The 15,088-nt window shown below is 34.3% G+C and overlaps 1 protein-coding gene across 4 annotated transcripts in view; it reads right to left on the reverse strand.

Moving 5' to 3' along the window:
* Positions 1 to 284: 284 nt before the first annotated feature.
* Positions 285 to 15,088, reverse strand: part of SP3 (Sp3 transcription factor) — a 56,200-nt gene continuing 41,396 nt past the window's right edge. For all 4 annotated transcript variants that reach the window (XM_028830846.2, XM_028830845.2, XM_077957216.1 and 1 more), the window contains 3 exons: positions 10,304 to 10,496; positions 4,797 to 4,993; positions 285 to 2,014 (listed from right to left, as the gene is read on the reverse strand). In XM_028830846.2, coding sequence (XP_028686679.1) covers positions 1,698 to 2,014; positions 4,797 to 4,993; positions 10,304 to 10,496 — 707 coding nt within the window. In that variant the 3' untranslated portion in view covers positions 285 to 1,697. The remainder of the gene's footprint in view (positions 2,015 to 4,796; positions 4,994 to 10,303; positions 10,497 to 15,088) is intronic.

A 15,088-nucleotide genomic window follows, 5' to 3' on the forward strand; every position in this document is an offset into this window, starting at 1 on the left:
TTTGCAAAATAGTACTGATAAAACTGATATGAATCAATGTGGGCTAACACTAAGACTTTTTTTCAAAAATTGTATTTAATAAGCTCAATCTTATTTACTCTAAGTAAAAAATTAGTAAATGACCAGTGTCTCCATATATCTCTTCTTCAAATAAACATGCCTGTTTACAATTCAGTGTCTAAAATCAAGAATCTAAAAATAAAAAGCCAAGTTGAAGAAAAATAAACCACCAACTCTTACCCCACACCACTGCAATATTTTTAATGCATAGGAATACAACAAACTCAAAAGAAAAAAAAATAGTGTTTTATTAACTACCACACTGTTATAATACACTTTAAACGTACAATAAGGTAGCCTTTAAATTTGAGGTGGTCTTAAGAATAACAAATGAACACAATTCCAAATTTTTGAAATAGGTGAACTGCTGCAGTTACAGGTATACATTTAGGAAAACTGTATAGCTCTTACAAGACCAGCAATGTAACTTTATTTTGTACATTTTTAAATTGAAAATATAAACAATAATTAAAAAATAAAAAGAAAATACAGCATAATAAAAAACATACGTTTCTCAATTAAATGTACTGGATACATATAAATTTTAAGGGAAGAAGCAAAAAAGGAAAATGATTGATATTTAAGTGCAGACTGACTACCTAGACAAAAAAAAAAAAGACTTAAAAAAATATCATAAAACCTCTAGTTTTTCTATGACTAATATCCATATGGTTGGAGTATCGTCACTATGGAAGTGATTTTGTTATGTTTGCATATGTTATACTTTACTGGTAATTTACATGATGGCTTTTAAGGCCCTGGGAGACATATGGTTTTTGGAAACAAGATTGGATAAAAATCACTGCTAAGACGCAATACACCTTATTTTTTTGGTCCTCCAATAGTCAAGAAAAGGGATAATTCACTATAACATTCTCTTACCACCCAAATGCCTCAACTTATACATTTTAAACTTTTTCAAACATTGGTTATATTGCCCAACTTCGTTATTGAAAGAATATTAACAAGACATTATTTTGGCAAATTAAATCTTAAACATGGCTTTTCAACAGGATTTAAAAGGTGACTATCCCTAGAGTTCCATGTTAAAATGTAGTTTTCAAAATCTTACAAGAGTAATGCTTAAAATATTGTACATAGTTAACCTAATTAAAATAATTAGCCTCAAAATGACAAATTGATAAGCTAAGTAAAGCCTACACTATGTAACATTTGCTTGGAAACTTGATTTGTCAGTTATGCATAATAAAAATTCCAGTCATCAAGAAAATTACAAAATTTTTTATCATAACATGATTTCTTTCACCCACCAGCTTTTTTATCTTACAATAGATAAATACCAACATGTTCTCATTTTTACACTAAACCACACAGGATTGATGCATTTGGTTAGACTACCATTCGCATTGTTAAATTCAATTTTCTCTTTATATAACTTGGTAAAATTTCATTTCTTCTAGATTCCAAAAGTACCTACAAAACCCATGCAATTTTACCATTTTTAATATACTATGGAATATCATACAAAGTAAGGCATTTCAGTGTCATGTATAACCAAGTTACTGTCAATCCAAAAATTTTTGCACATCAATAAAAAGATATCTAAGAACTTAGGAACAATATTCTTCTCACTACTGTATAAAAATAACCACAATGAATAAGTATTTGTGTAATATTTACTCCATTGTCTCATTTCCAGAAACTGTGACAAGCTGTAAAGGTATTTCAGTGTTGGTAAGGATATCTTGATTGCTGGTGGCGGAAGTATTAACAGTTCCTATCCCTGAAACAGAACCTTGTTGAATATTTGCAAGGATAAGCGTTGTTCCTCCTGCAGTAATCAAAGTATCATCTCGCGCAGCTTCCACAGATGCCAGCACTGTACTGCTAGAGTGAATACCTTTTTTATTCTGGTGTGTTTTAATATGTTTGGCAAGATGGTCACTTCTCATAAAGCGTTTTGAACATTCTGGACAAACAAATTTCTTCTCACCTGTTAGGAAAAAAATTGTTACTTGGTTTTAAAAATTCAACTTTAACAGCTCAATCATTTCCCCCAAAACATAAAGTCAGTCAATGCTGACAGGTAAGGATGGGAGCAGGGGTCTATTAAAACTGTATTTTTACAAGCTACCCCTGCCAGATTTCTCTTACAGAATATTTCTCCTTAAAATAAATCATCTTTACTTTTTGATGAATAGCAAAATTCAAATATGTATTATATAATAGATGGATATTCAAATAAAACTTTAATATCTCAACTATGCTGTTTTAAATACCTGTGTTAAGATGCCAGCTAAAAAAAAATCATCTACAACACATTTTAAAGTCTAAATAAAAGTATATTCTTTCACACTATAACTAAAATACTAACGTGCCATGTTCATGACACTAAACCTTCAACTCTTAAATATAATTAAAGCAACAGGGTATTTCTAGATTAAAGAAATGACACGATAAGCTTGAGATCCAAAAAGAGTAAGTAATCCGTAGAAAAAATGAATCTGGCTAGCTGACTTGATTTCAGCTACAACAATCAAGAACAAGGATAATTAATGTCAAGATGTTAAAGTTGATAAAACCCGATGCCTAAATTTATTTCCCAGCATGAATAAGTTTAAATACAAAAGACAGACTGAATTTCTATTATGTTGAAGACCGACTCTGCAAGAGGATTACCAAAAAAGACAAAAGGCCAACCTAAAAGGAATTCAGAGAGAAATCAATAAAAATCAATAAATCTAGGAAATATTTTAATTCTTTTCTTCAAAAATGTCTTACCCTGTATCTTTTGTTCTAGCACCTCTACTCTACATAGGTCTTTATCAGACCTCATGCTTGAACTATATTGCAGTCACATCCTAGTCTGTCTCTCTCGACATTATTTACCTTAAAGACCAAATTTTATTACATCAGAAAACTTCAAGATTATATTAAGTGATATGGAAATGCAAGGGTAACTTGCAGATGATGTAACAGTTTAGATGGTCCACTGCCTAATTTACAAGGAACTTTAAAATGTGCCTCAATCCTACTTAATTGAAATGTTATGTAAAATCTCATCCTCATTCACCGCTACAAAAAAAAAAGGGGGGGGGGGTCTCTCACTTCTTCTATTAACATACTACCATTTTTCTAGGAAAGTATTTCCCAGTTTCTCTTGTAACATTAGTCCTGAGAGGTACTCCATGGCAAACGGCACAATGATCAAACAAGGTTAGGAAATGCTACACACGTTACCATCACTAATTTATAGATGCAAGCTGTCCATCTAGTATTTAAAGGTCTTAAGAGGTACTGCCTTGAAGGTACTTTAGCCCACTATTTCCTACACTTGTTTGATCACTGACCTTTTTCTCCGTTTTACATTATTCCTTTTTACAACCTGCTGATAAAAACCTACTGAGGAAAATTCTGTTACAGGGCTATCGTAAGGTCTATTATCCCATACTTCACTATCCCAAGCAATAATTACCTGTTTCTGAGCCTTTTCAACAGCAGACTGCAATGCAAAATCTTTTATCTACCTTTTTTTTTTTTTGGAGACAGGATCTCACTTTGTCACCCAGGCTGCAGTACAGTGGCATGACCATGGCTCACTGCAACCTCAGCCCCCTGGGCTCAAGCAATCCTCCCACCTCAGCCTCCTGAGTAGCTGGGACTACAGGCACACACCATGACGCCTGGCTATTTTTTGTCTTTTTAGGAGAGACACAGTTTCACCATGTTGCCCAGGCTGGTCTCAAACTCCTGAGGCTCAAGGAATCTGCCTTCCTTGGCCTCCCAAAGTGCCGGGATTACAGGCATGGGCCAGCATGCCCAGCAGCCTTATCTACTTTGTCTGTTGCAGTTTCATATAGGTTAATCTCATCTCTCTACCTACCCAATGAGAGACAGGAACTAAAACAATTAGAGCATCTGTGTACTACTACAGACCTCATAGGTAATTTTATACAATACTGAAGGGCCAAAGTAGGAGATGTGAAGCAATGTCAGAGAGAGTTTATTCGCTTAACCTAATAGGGAACTTGAGTTGGAATCCAGATGACTTCAAAATCCATGTTGTTCTCCATTTCACCATGCTTCTTCCAAGCTCTCTAGGGATTGTAAATACATATTTTTCAATTCTCCAGTGTTGAGCATAGACTGATGAACACTTTAATCATTTACATGGTAGTAGGAGAAAACTATCTCTCTCTAAGTTAATACTGTTAGGTTTCAGTGTAGATCAGTCATAGGTCCATTTCATTTAACAACCACACAACACTATGTAAAAATAATATGATGAGAGAAAGTCTTCACATCAACATTGCCTTGGTTACTCCTTGGTGAAATACCTTTCCCTTACCTCCGAGATACTAAAAACAAAAGAAAAGGTGAAATGCCCAAATATATCAGAAGAAACAGAAATATTTTTTGTTACAGTGTTAAGGGGAAAGAAAAGAATAGGATAGATCAAGAGTAAAAGCTGATAACTAATTAAAAATGTTAACAGAATAAAAATAGCATAAATGTGGCTTAAAGCATTCAATAATGTCAACAAAAGCTACCCAAAGTCTACTTAAATAAAACTTTATTTTAGAAGATGAGCCATACTGACTTGTTCTTTGGAATTAGTGATATTAAGATGGTGTTCCTAAAGGTAAAAACTGGATGTAATTCACTGTATTTTAAAGATTCAATTCAGTAAGAAATGCTAATTAAAAAAAAAAATGTCAAGGCAGTTATGTAGCCCTATAATTCATTTTTGTCTGTTAAAAGTAAATATTAGTAACCTGTATGTGTTCTTCTGTGCCTCTGTAATTCATCACTTCGAGTAAATCTTTTACCACAGTACATCCAGTTACAAACAAAAGGGCGTTCTCCAGAATGCCAACGCAGATGAGCTCTCAGATGTGAGGTCTTCCCATAGACTTTACCACATCCTGGTATGTGACAAATGTGTTGCTTCTTTTTCCCAAGATTGGTACCTCTAAAAAACACACACAGAATAATATATACCTTATATGAAAATATTCAAATGGACATTACCATTTATATCATATATCCCCATGTTGAATTTTAAATAAGGAAGACATTATCATTACGAAGTCAATCAGAAACCAAAACCATTTAAAATCAGTTTAAATGAAAATTTATGTATTTCAGGCATATACATTTTATATATTAACCTTACTCCCGAATTAATGTGATTGCTGTCCAAATGTAAATATGCTCAAGAATTATGTAATTAAAAGGACATTTCATATGTAAAGAATGTACAATAAAGCTATTCTTCTATCAGAACCATTCACAAATTCTACGCATAAGCCTTATCCAATTAATTATATAGGAAACTAAATGTGGTCTGTATTCAAAAGTCATGGTGTCAGATAATCAAAAATATATTTAAACCAAAGAATGAATGCATAACTGATCACAGGTACAATTAAAAGATACAGGAAGCTTTAGCAGACTTTAACATGATTTAAGAGTATTTATTCATATTTGTGTGGCCACACCCTGAATATACACTGACTTGGAGAAAGCTTTTTTTAAAATCTAGCTAAAGCAATGGTCTGAACTCCCTTAGCATTAGATGAAATAAATATAAATCAAAATTATCTTTACATTTAAAATTCCCATTATATTAACCATGTAAAAGCCAAAATTAGACACAAGAGATAAAATACAGTTTTCTCTACATCACCAAATTTGACATTTATTACATTTCAGTATTTGATACCAAGAGCAGGGTTTAGAAGATATGAGATTAGATGGGTGAACAGAGGTATCTTAGCCTAAGCAAGAAGAAAACTTTTGATCCCAGAATTTGATAATCTGAATAGTATTAAACACTACAGAAAATGTTATTTCTCAACCTTTTAAAATAAATTTTAAAAAATTAGGCTAGTTACTGAATAAATTATTTTTAAAAAACATGACACTTTGGACAAAACAACTTTTATAAACTTTACAATGTTTCTGAGTTTTTTTTAAAAAAGTACATTTAGCCCCCTCCCCAACTCCCCTCCTCCCCCAGTCTCACAGTTTAGTCATATCCTGTAAAACTTTCTACAGCCTGTAAATCCTCCTGTATACAATACACCTATCGTTTTTCAAATTTACTGGAAAAATGCATATTTCCCCACATTTATATTTTAATGTACTCACACTCAGTAGCATGTGAAATTGCCATAGGACAAACAGTGCTAAACGGTGCAGTGCTGGCTGTTAGATGCCATAGGTGTTCTGAACAGGGAGACATCAATGTGGGCTCCAGTAGTTAGAGAAGGCTTCGTGGAGGAGGTGGGTAGGATTTAGATAGAAAGGAGGGAAGGCATTCCAGGCAGAGGAATAGCATAAGTAAAGACAAGGAGGAGTCATGCTGTTGTCTCAAGGGCAAGGATGTCATAATCTAACACAATTCTAGTTTCTGCTCCAGTCCACCCCCAATTTCTACAACTCTCTTCAAAGAGCTGAGTTGAGTGAAACAGGTTTTTCTGGCTCCCTTGCAATGCCAAAGTCTCATTAACCAAAGCCAATATTGATTCCATTTAATTTAGATTTTTAAATTTATTATTTAAAAAGCCCTAAGAAAAACAGCAATGTTTGTGGCTACTGGTGTACAAACCAATTTTACATATCGTGTTCACCATAGCAATTTCACAGAGAACCCAATTCAGTTCACTCGTGTACTCATGATTTCATGCCTCTCCTCTAAGCCTACCACTCAGGTCAATCAACGCGCTTTTACAAACTCAAAAGTGTATTTCACAAACCTAGCAAAATTTAGCATGGGAACACTAACAAAGCACAAGACTAACAAATTAACAGCAACAAATCTGGGTTCTCAAAGAAGCAAGAAGCTAGGGAAGGTATTTTTAACTGAATTATTAGGAGATAAGAAATATTATTTGAAAATGGGATAGATATCTAAGAAAGAAAAAACATAGGGGTGGGTTGCACACATATATAATTTAAGGAAAAAGCTCAACATCCAGGCCCAAAATTCTATTTAAAAAGAAAATTTGATTCAAGATAAGATATAGATATGGTAGATGTGGATTTACGGCATGTTATATGAAGGCTTGAAGGGAGAGAACTGAAGTGAATTTCTCAACAAACTTCACGTAAGAAAAGACTTAAAGTTTTCTTCTTGATTAATATCCACACCACTAACGCCTATAATATAGGAAAAACTAATAATTTTACATTTCTATTCTTGAGTGTCTAAACTTGTTCCCAATAATTTAATAATGCTAAGATAGAGTGGAAGTTAAACTGTGGGTAGAGGGGTTAAGAAAAGTTAAGTAAATACACTCTCTTCTGCTCAGGGTGGGAAAAACAGGACATAAACTGAAATGCTGACAAAGAAAACAGATTGTGCACAATTTTAAAAATATGGACTGATGTTTAATCCATACAAAACCTATTTAACAATCATGCCTCTAGAATGTATTTTACTTACAATTATTTGTCTCTCACTAGGTTATCTCTCACTAGTTTCAACAGTCTCTGAAAGCTGGTTCTGCTCAATAAATATTTGCTAAATAATTACAATTTTTAAATATTTTATATTTTACACCTTACTTTAAAAGGTAAACAAATAAATAAAATTTACTTCTCTAAGGATGAATAAAATTAGTTCTCTAAAAATGCCATCTTGCCCATATTCTTTGAAAAAAAAAATGGTTGCAAAAAAAGACAAATATTATTAAAAAAAATTTTTAACTACTATCTGTATCACCTTGCAGAATACTTCAGAATAGTCTGGATTTACTACATATGTTATGCTTCTATTAATTAGGTACAACTGTCATTTATACAAGTGTATCTATCACACATATACTACTTGAATTTTGTTCAAATAAGCTCTAAGAAACAATATAGTTTCTTTTCTTAGGAATCTCAATTTTTATTGCTTAGAATAAGTGAGCTATTGAAGAATGAAGTCACAAAAGTTCTAGAAAAAATATAAATGAACATTTTTATAACTCTCAGAATACAGAAAACTTGTAATAGCATGGTAACAAGGCATCTAATAAAGGAAAGGCTGATCAACTTAAAATTTTTGTGCTTTGCAAGCTGTAAGTGATGGAACTGTTTCTTTACTTGTGTAGTAACAATGCCTTCTGTAAACCACTGAAAAAGTTAAAGGCAATGTAAAACTGGGAAAAATATTTCCACATGACAGTTACATAAATTAATAGATTTACAAAAAAAAAAACAAAAATTCAAAAAATAAATTTTAAAATGGCAAAATAACATCCCCAAAAATGCTCAACCTCACCAAGTAATTTAAAAATATACTAAATAAGACAATATTAAGGTATTTTTCATCTGTCAGACTTTCAAAGGTTAAAAATAATGTAAAATTCATTGTTGGCAAGGATGTGGGAAACTAGATACTCTCACACACTGCTGGTTAGAGTACAAACTAGCCTTTCTAGCAGACAATTACCTTTAACCCAGCAATTTCACTTCTGCCAACTTATACAAATAAAATATTCAGACAAATGTGCAAAGACATACATGTAAGATTATAACAATAAATTCCCAACAAAAGATGTTAAATCACTCTACATCCATACAATAGAATACAACAGAATACTATACAGTCATAAAAACGATGCAGACTATACAGACTTGAAAATATGGTCACAAAAATTATCAAAACAAGAACAGACATATAAAACAGTGAGAAGAAGATGATTCTATTTTAAAATACATGTAACATCTTGAAAGACATATACAAACATGTTACTAGCTTATCTTGAAGTAGGGTCGGATTCTGGTGTTTTTAAATGTCCTATATTTCTGCATTTTTATGAGCATATCTTAGTTTAATAAACATAAATTAAAACATTTTCATTTTAAAATAAAGAATAAATGAAACAAAGGCCAGGCCTCCATTAGATTTTTTGTGAATAATTTATCTTAAAAGTCCCTCTAAAATGAGTTTCAGAAAAGTTACTGCCTAGCTAGAATTCACAATTTTAATTGACCAAAATATGTCAAAAAACAAACTTTTAAACTAATTACAACAAACATGAATACCTAAGGATCCGATGTAGAAGGAGAGTCACTTGGGAGGCAGCATAGTTTAACGGTTAAGGCTCTGGGTAAAGCTAGGTCCGAATCCCTGTTGTGCGTGCTCTTCAGAGTCATTCAACCTCTCTATGTCTCACTTCTAACACCATTGGGAATATGGTAAGCTCTCAATGTTACCAGTTGTTAGCAATTATTATTACTGCAAAGGGCTGGCCAATGTGTAACTCAAAGGCAGATAGAAAAGCTCTATTAGATCAAGTTTGTTAACTGTATTAAAAGTACATTTTATCTACTTAAACAGTGCATTTCTAAGAAAGGTATGTTAACTTTCACCATGACAAGGTATTTGGTTAAGTATGGCTTTAGAGTTCTATCCATTTTTGCTCTATATATTTCAAAGCTGCACAAAAAAGGGACCGTGACTATTAAATCTTCTTGGTGGAAATTTAGTATTATTAACAAGAAATACATCTCTGTCTCATTTGGGGCTTTCACCTCAATCCCATCTCGTGTGATATATTAACTCTGCTACCCAAGTTTTCTTTTTGTTAATACTTGCCTGATAAATCTTTTCCTATCCCTCATCTTCAATATTTCCGTGCCAATTATTTGAGGTATTCCTTATAATCAACATCAGTCTGGATCTTTTTTTTTTTTTTTAAATAGGATCTGAGTCTCAATCTCTTAATTATTAAGCTTAGTACATCCACATTTAACATAATCTCTGATCATTTTGAGTTTACTCCAGTCATGTTATTCTGTCTTAATGTTTACCTTTAAAAAGACTGAATTGAAATACAATCTCATTTTTTTAAAAATTCAATCTATTAAGGCTTATTTTTCACTTCTACTGAAAATGGAAATATTTATGCTTATCAGCCATAGATGAACTTAATCTTTATGTAACTACTATTCTCAACCTAAAAATCAATTTTTTATCTATATTTAAGGCAAATTCCATTGCTGGTGTGCAAACAGGCTAATTTCTGATTGGTGTGGGCCTGTTAAATGGCATCTGCTATACTGTTTTTGAAACAGCAAACTAGTAATTTCAGTTTAAAAAACATTTAGAACTGAAAATCCAATTCCATATATTTTGTTCTCTAACTTCTGCCACACGCATACACACACACCCAAAATGATCATGTAATGAATAATTTCTCATAATTAAATGACATAGCATGCAGTATTTCAAAAATTAGAATGATATTAGCACTCTTAAAAATATGTATGTTTCATGTATGCATACCTTCCACCACCTTCTTTACAGTTGGGACAGGTGCAAGCTACCCTCCGAAGTCTTTTTCCTTCTTGATGTTGTTGGTCCCCTTCTTCATCTACCACCTGTACTCTTAAGTGTGTTAGGTCATTGGTATTCAAGGTAGAATCACCACTGAGCTGCCACTCTTCAGGATCAGGTTCTTCTTCCTTGATCCTAATATCTACCGGAAAAAACAAAAATAAAAACAAAAAACAAATACAGATGAGAACCAAATGGCCCAAAAAAATAGCATGAAATTACATGTCCTCTCCCAATGTCACACCCTTGCATGCACTACTTCTCCTGCCTAGACTATTTTCTAGTTACTTTGTTCTTCATCTAACTAACCTCTCTATCTATCCTTCAAGACCAGTTGGAGAGTAATCTCCTGTATAAATGCTTATAGTAGAATTAATTACATTAATTAGTTCATATGTCCCTTTAGATAATAATTGCTTCACTCAAAGTTCTCAGAAAATACAATCTCCCTAGATGAACAAATCTTCCTTAAGAAGGAACTTCCAAAATAGGTAATAATCGACCTGGAAAAACTTTGTCCTCTACTTTTCTATGCCTTCTATGTGCAAATAATACATAGAGATGTTACAAGATTAAGGTGATACAGATGAGACCACAAAGTGCTCACTAAAGACAATAAATTAATTGCCCAAAAAGTGTTATACCCAATTTCTAATCACTGCATTCATTCATACACATCTGGGTATACTTTCAAATTCTCACCATAAAATCAATTAATGTAGTAAGCCCTAAATAATTCTCCTTTGCATACCAACTTAATACAGATACCTTAAATATAAGTCATCAGTACCAGGCACATAAGTTTACATCTTCCTTCATATCTCAGTATAGATGAAAGGAAAATACTTTTTTTTACTGTGCTGTATTAATGTCCTACATGGTAGCTAGTCATTCTTAGAAATCCACTATTTATCAGGCTCAGGAGAAACGAAAGTAATAATCCATCAAAATGACCCATAAAAGTAAGAAAAGGTACTCAACATTGTTAAATATCAGGGAAAAAAAAATTTAATTCACAATGAGGTATCATTACCCACCCACAAAACGACTAGAAATTTTAAAACAGACCGTACAGACTGTTGGGAAAGAAGTGTAACAACTGAAACTCCCACAGTGATGGTAAGTGTGTAGATCAGTACAACCACTTTGGAAAATCTTTCGTCTATATCTTCTAGAAGTGAAACTATGTATTCCCTACAGCTCAAACAATTTCCCCTAGGTACACACCCTACAGAAATGCATACACTTAACACCAAAATACAAGTATAAAACTTACACAACGTCATTTGTAATCACCCTAAACTAGAAAAACTCATATATCCACCAGTATTGGAATGGAAAAATAAATCATATTTGTTCATACAATGGAACATATTAAAACAATGAACATTAACAACCACCTACATGCAACAGAAATGACTCTCAAAGCATTTCGAACAAAAGAAGCCCCCTGCACCCGGTATGTATTCCCTTTATACACAGGGAATGGGACCGTGTGTGATATTTATATAAAGAAATTTTCATTTATATAAGATTCATAGCAACTGGCAATGATTCCAACCATATGACACGTTGGAAACAGCAAAACTATGGAGACAGTAAAAAAGATCAGCGGTTGCCAGGAATTAAAGGGCACGGAGAGATGAATAGGCACAGCACAGAGGTATTTTTATTCTAGAGGAGTGAAAATACTATGTATGATGTAATATAGGTGGATGCATGGCATACATTTGTTCAAACTTACAGAATGTATAAACACGAAGAGGGAACCCTAATGTAAAGTATGGACTTTGGGTGATAATACATCAAGCAAATTCATCAACTGTAACAAATGAACCACTTTGAATGATGGGGGATGCTGACATAGGGAAGGGTATGCATGTGCAGGGGCAGGGGGGTAAGGTGTATCTCTATACTTTCCTTTCCAGTTTACTAAGCATCTAAACTGTTCTTTAAAAAATTATTTATTTATTTTATTTTATTTTATTTGAGGCAGAGTCTTACTCTGTCACCCAGGCTGGAGTGTGGTGGCATGACCTCAGCTCACTGCAACCTCTGCCTCCTGGGTTCAAGTGATTCTCCTGCCTCAGCCTCCCGAGTAGCTGGGATTACAGGTGCCCGCCACCATGCCCGGCTAATTTTTGTATTTTTAGTAGAGACAGGGTTTCACCATGTTGGCCAGGCTGGTCTCGAACTCCTGACCTCAAGTGATCCACCCACCTCAGCCTCCCAGAGTGCCGGGATTACAGGCATGAGCCACCGAGCCCAGTCTAAAAAAACATTATTTAAATGTTAAGGGAGTGGGTGCTCCATGGTGAGAGAAGAGTGGCGACTGCCTACTTTTGCGGGAAATATATGACTGAGTACAGGGAGATTTCTGGGTTGCTGGTAATATCATATTTCTTGATTTGGGTGGTAGTTCTTCTATGTGTTCATTTTGTAAAATTTCATCAAGTTATATACATATGATCTGTATATTTTTTGAATGCACATTATACTTCAATATAAAGATTATTCTAAATTAAATACTTTAACGTAATTTATAGGTGATTAGGAACTGTTAAAGACAGTTTTTTTGCTTTACCTCTAGTTCCCACATAGTTTACTAAACCTTCCCCCATTTTTATACAAATTAAAAAAAAAACTTAAAATGAGTGTGTCCCACAAATTAAATTCATAATATGAAATTTAGAATATAATTTTATTCATTCAACAACTATGTGTATGGCTACAATGTGCCAGTCACTGTTCTAGGTTCTAAGGATAAGGCAGTTAGCAAGTTACAAGTTCAAGCTGACTGGGTGTGTTGGCTCATGCCTGCAATACCAGCACTTGGGGAGACTGAGGCGGGAGAAACGATTGAGCCTAGGAGTTCAAGACCAGCCTGAGCCAACAGAGAGAGGTCCCGTCACTATCCAAAAACAAAACAAAACAAAACAAAACAAAAGGCAAGGCAGACATGGTGGCACATGCCTTGTGGTTCCAGCTACTCAGGAGACTGAAGTAGTAGAATCACTTGAGCCCAGGAGGTCAGGTTGCAGTGAGCCATGATCACATCACTGCCTTCCAGCCTGGACAACAAAGCAAGACCCTGAAATAGTTTAGATATTTGTCCCCACCCAAATCTTATGTTGAAATGTAATCCCCACTGGTGGAGGTGGAGCCTAGTGGGAGGTGACTGGATCAAGGGGGCAGATTTCTCATAAATGGTTTAGCACCACTGTCCTGGCACTGTTCTTGCAATAGTTAAGAGATCTGGTTAAGCATGTGGCACCTTCCCTCCTACTCTCTCTTTCTCTGTCTCTCTCCTCCCCCTACTTCTACCATGTGACATGCCCATTCCCCCTTTGCCTTCTGCTATGAGTAAAACCTTCTTGAGGCCTTCCCAGAACCAGATGCCAGCACTATGCTTCTTGTACAACCTGCAGAATTGAGTCAATTAAACCTCTTATAAATTACCCAGTCCCAGATATTTCTTTATAGTAATACAGGAATGGTCTGACACAGTCTTAAAAAGAGATGATGGTGGCCTGAAGCTAGGGTATTGATGAGGAGGGGCAGAATTGGTCAGTCAGAAAATATGTTTAAAGTAGAGTCAAAGACATCTGCTAACAGATTGATAACAGGTTATCATGTGAGAAGCAAGAACAGAAAGAAGTTAAAAACACTCCCAAGGTTTTTGTTTTGTTTTGTTTTGTTTTAATCCTGAGCAACTAGAAAGATGGACTTGCCATTGACTGAGATAGGGTAAACTGAAGGTAGAAAAGACTGCAGGGGAGGGGTGCCAGTCAGGGGCCTATTTTGAAATATGAAAGTTCTGAATGCCTATTGAATATCCAAATGAAGGTGTTGATAAGGCAGTCAATGGATTTGGAGTTCAGGTAGAAATATGGCCTGACAATATCAGCATATATGTTAGGTACTGAGAGTCATCTGGAATATAATGTAGACAGGAGGAAACCCCGCAGCACTCCAAAATTAACAAGCAGAGATTAAAAAGAACCAGCAAAGGGGACTGAGAGTGGCCAGTGAGATATGAGGCAACTGGTGTCAGAAGTCAAACTGAAGAAATCATTTCGAGAAGAACATAACTGTGTCAAATACTTAAAAAGTCAAGTAAAACAAGGACTAAGAAATGATCCTTGGATACAACATTGTGGTAATCACTGGTGATCTTGACAAGAACTGTGAGCACAAAACTCCGCTTAGTACAGACTCCAGAAAGTGGAAGGAGATGAACTGTAAACAAGTACAGGTAACTGTTTCCAAGAGTTTTGCTGTAAAAGCAAGCATTATAAAATTGGCAGTACAGCTCCTAGGTTAGCCCACAAAGGTAGATTTGACACATAAGGGTACCTGAAATATTTGTATATCAGCCTTTATATTCTGTAGCAATAGTGCATGCTAGCAGTATAAAGAAACGAATGTGCTTATTTACATTTGATTAATATTTGAGGAAAAGTATGCAAAAAATTTAAGCAATGAAAAGAGAAATACAAGGAAATGTGCATGACACATTTAAGAATTTTATAAACAGCACTTTTTCTTTATGTCTATTTTCCACCTCAAAATGTTTCCTTTTCATTTGGCGAGGTATTGCACTGACAGTATATCTGTCCTGTGATTATGGTTGTTTTCAAGGCCTACCAATAAAACAAGCTTGCAAAAGGGATATGTACAAAAGAAAAACAATTTCTGCACACCTGGGCAAGAATTGAAGAGAAGAAAACAGAA

Source organism: Macaca mulatta, chromosome 12, assembly GCF_049350105.2.
Source record: "Macaca mulatta isolate MMU2019108-1 chromosome 12, T2T-MMU8v2.0, whole genome shotgun sequence".
NCBI lineage: Eukaryota > Metazoa > Chordata > Mammalia > Primates > Cercopithecidae > Macaca > Macaca mulatta.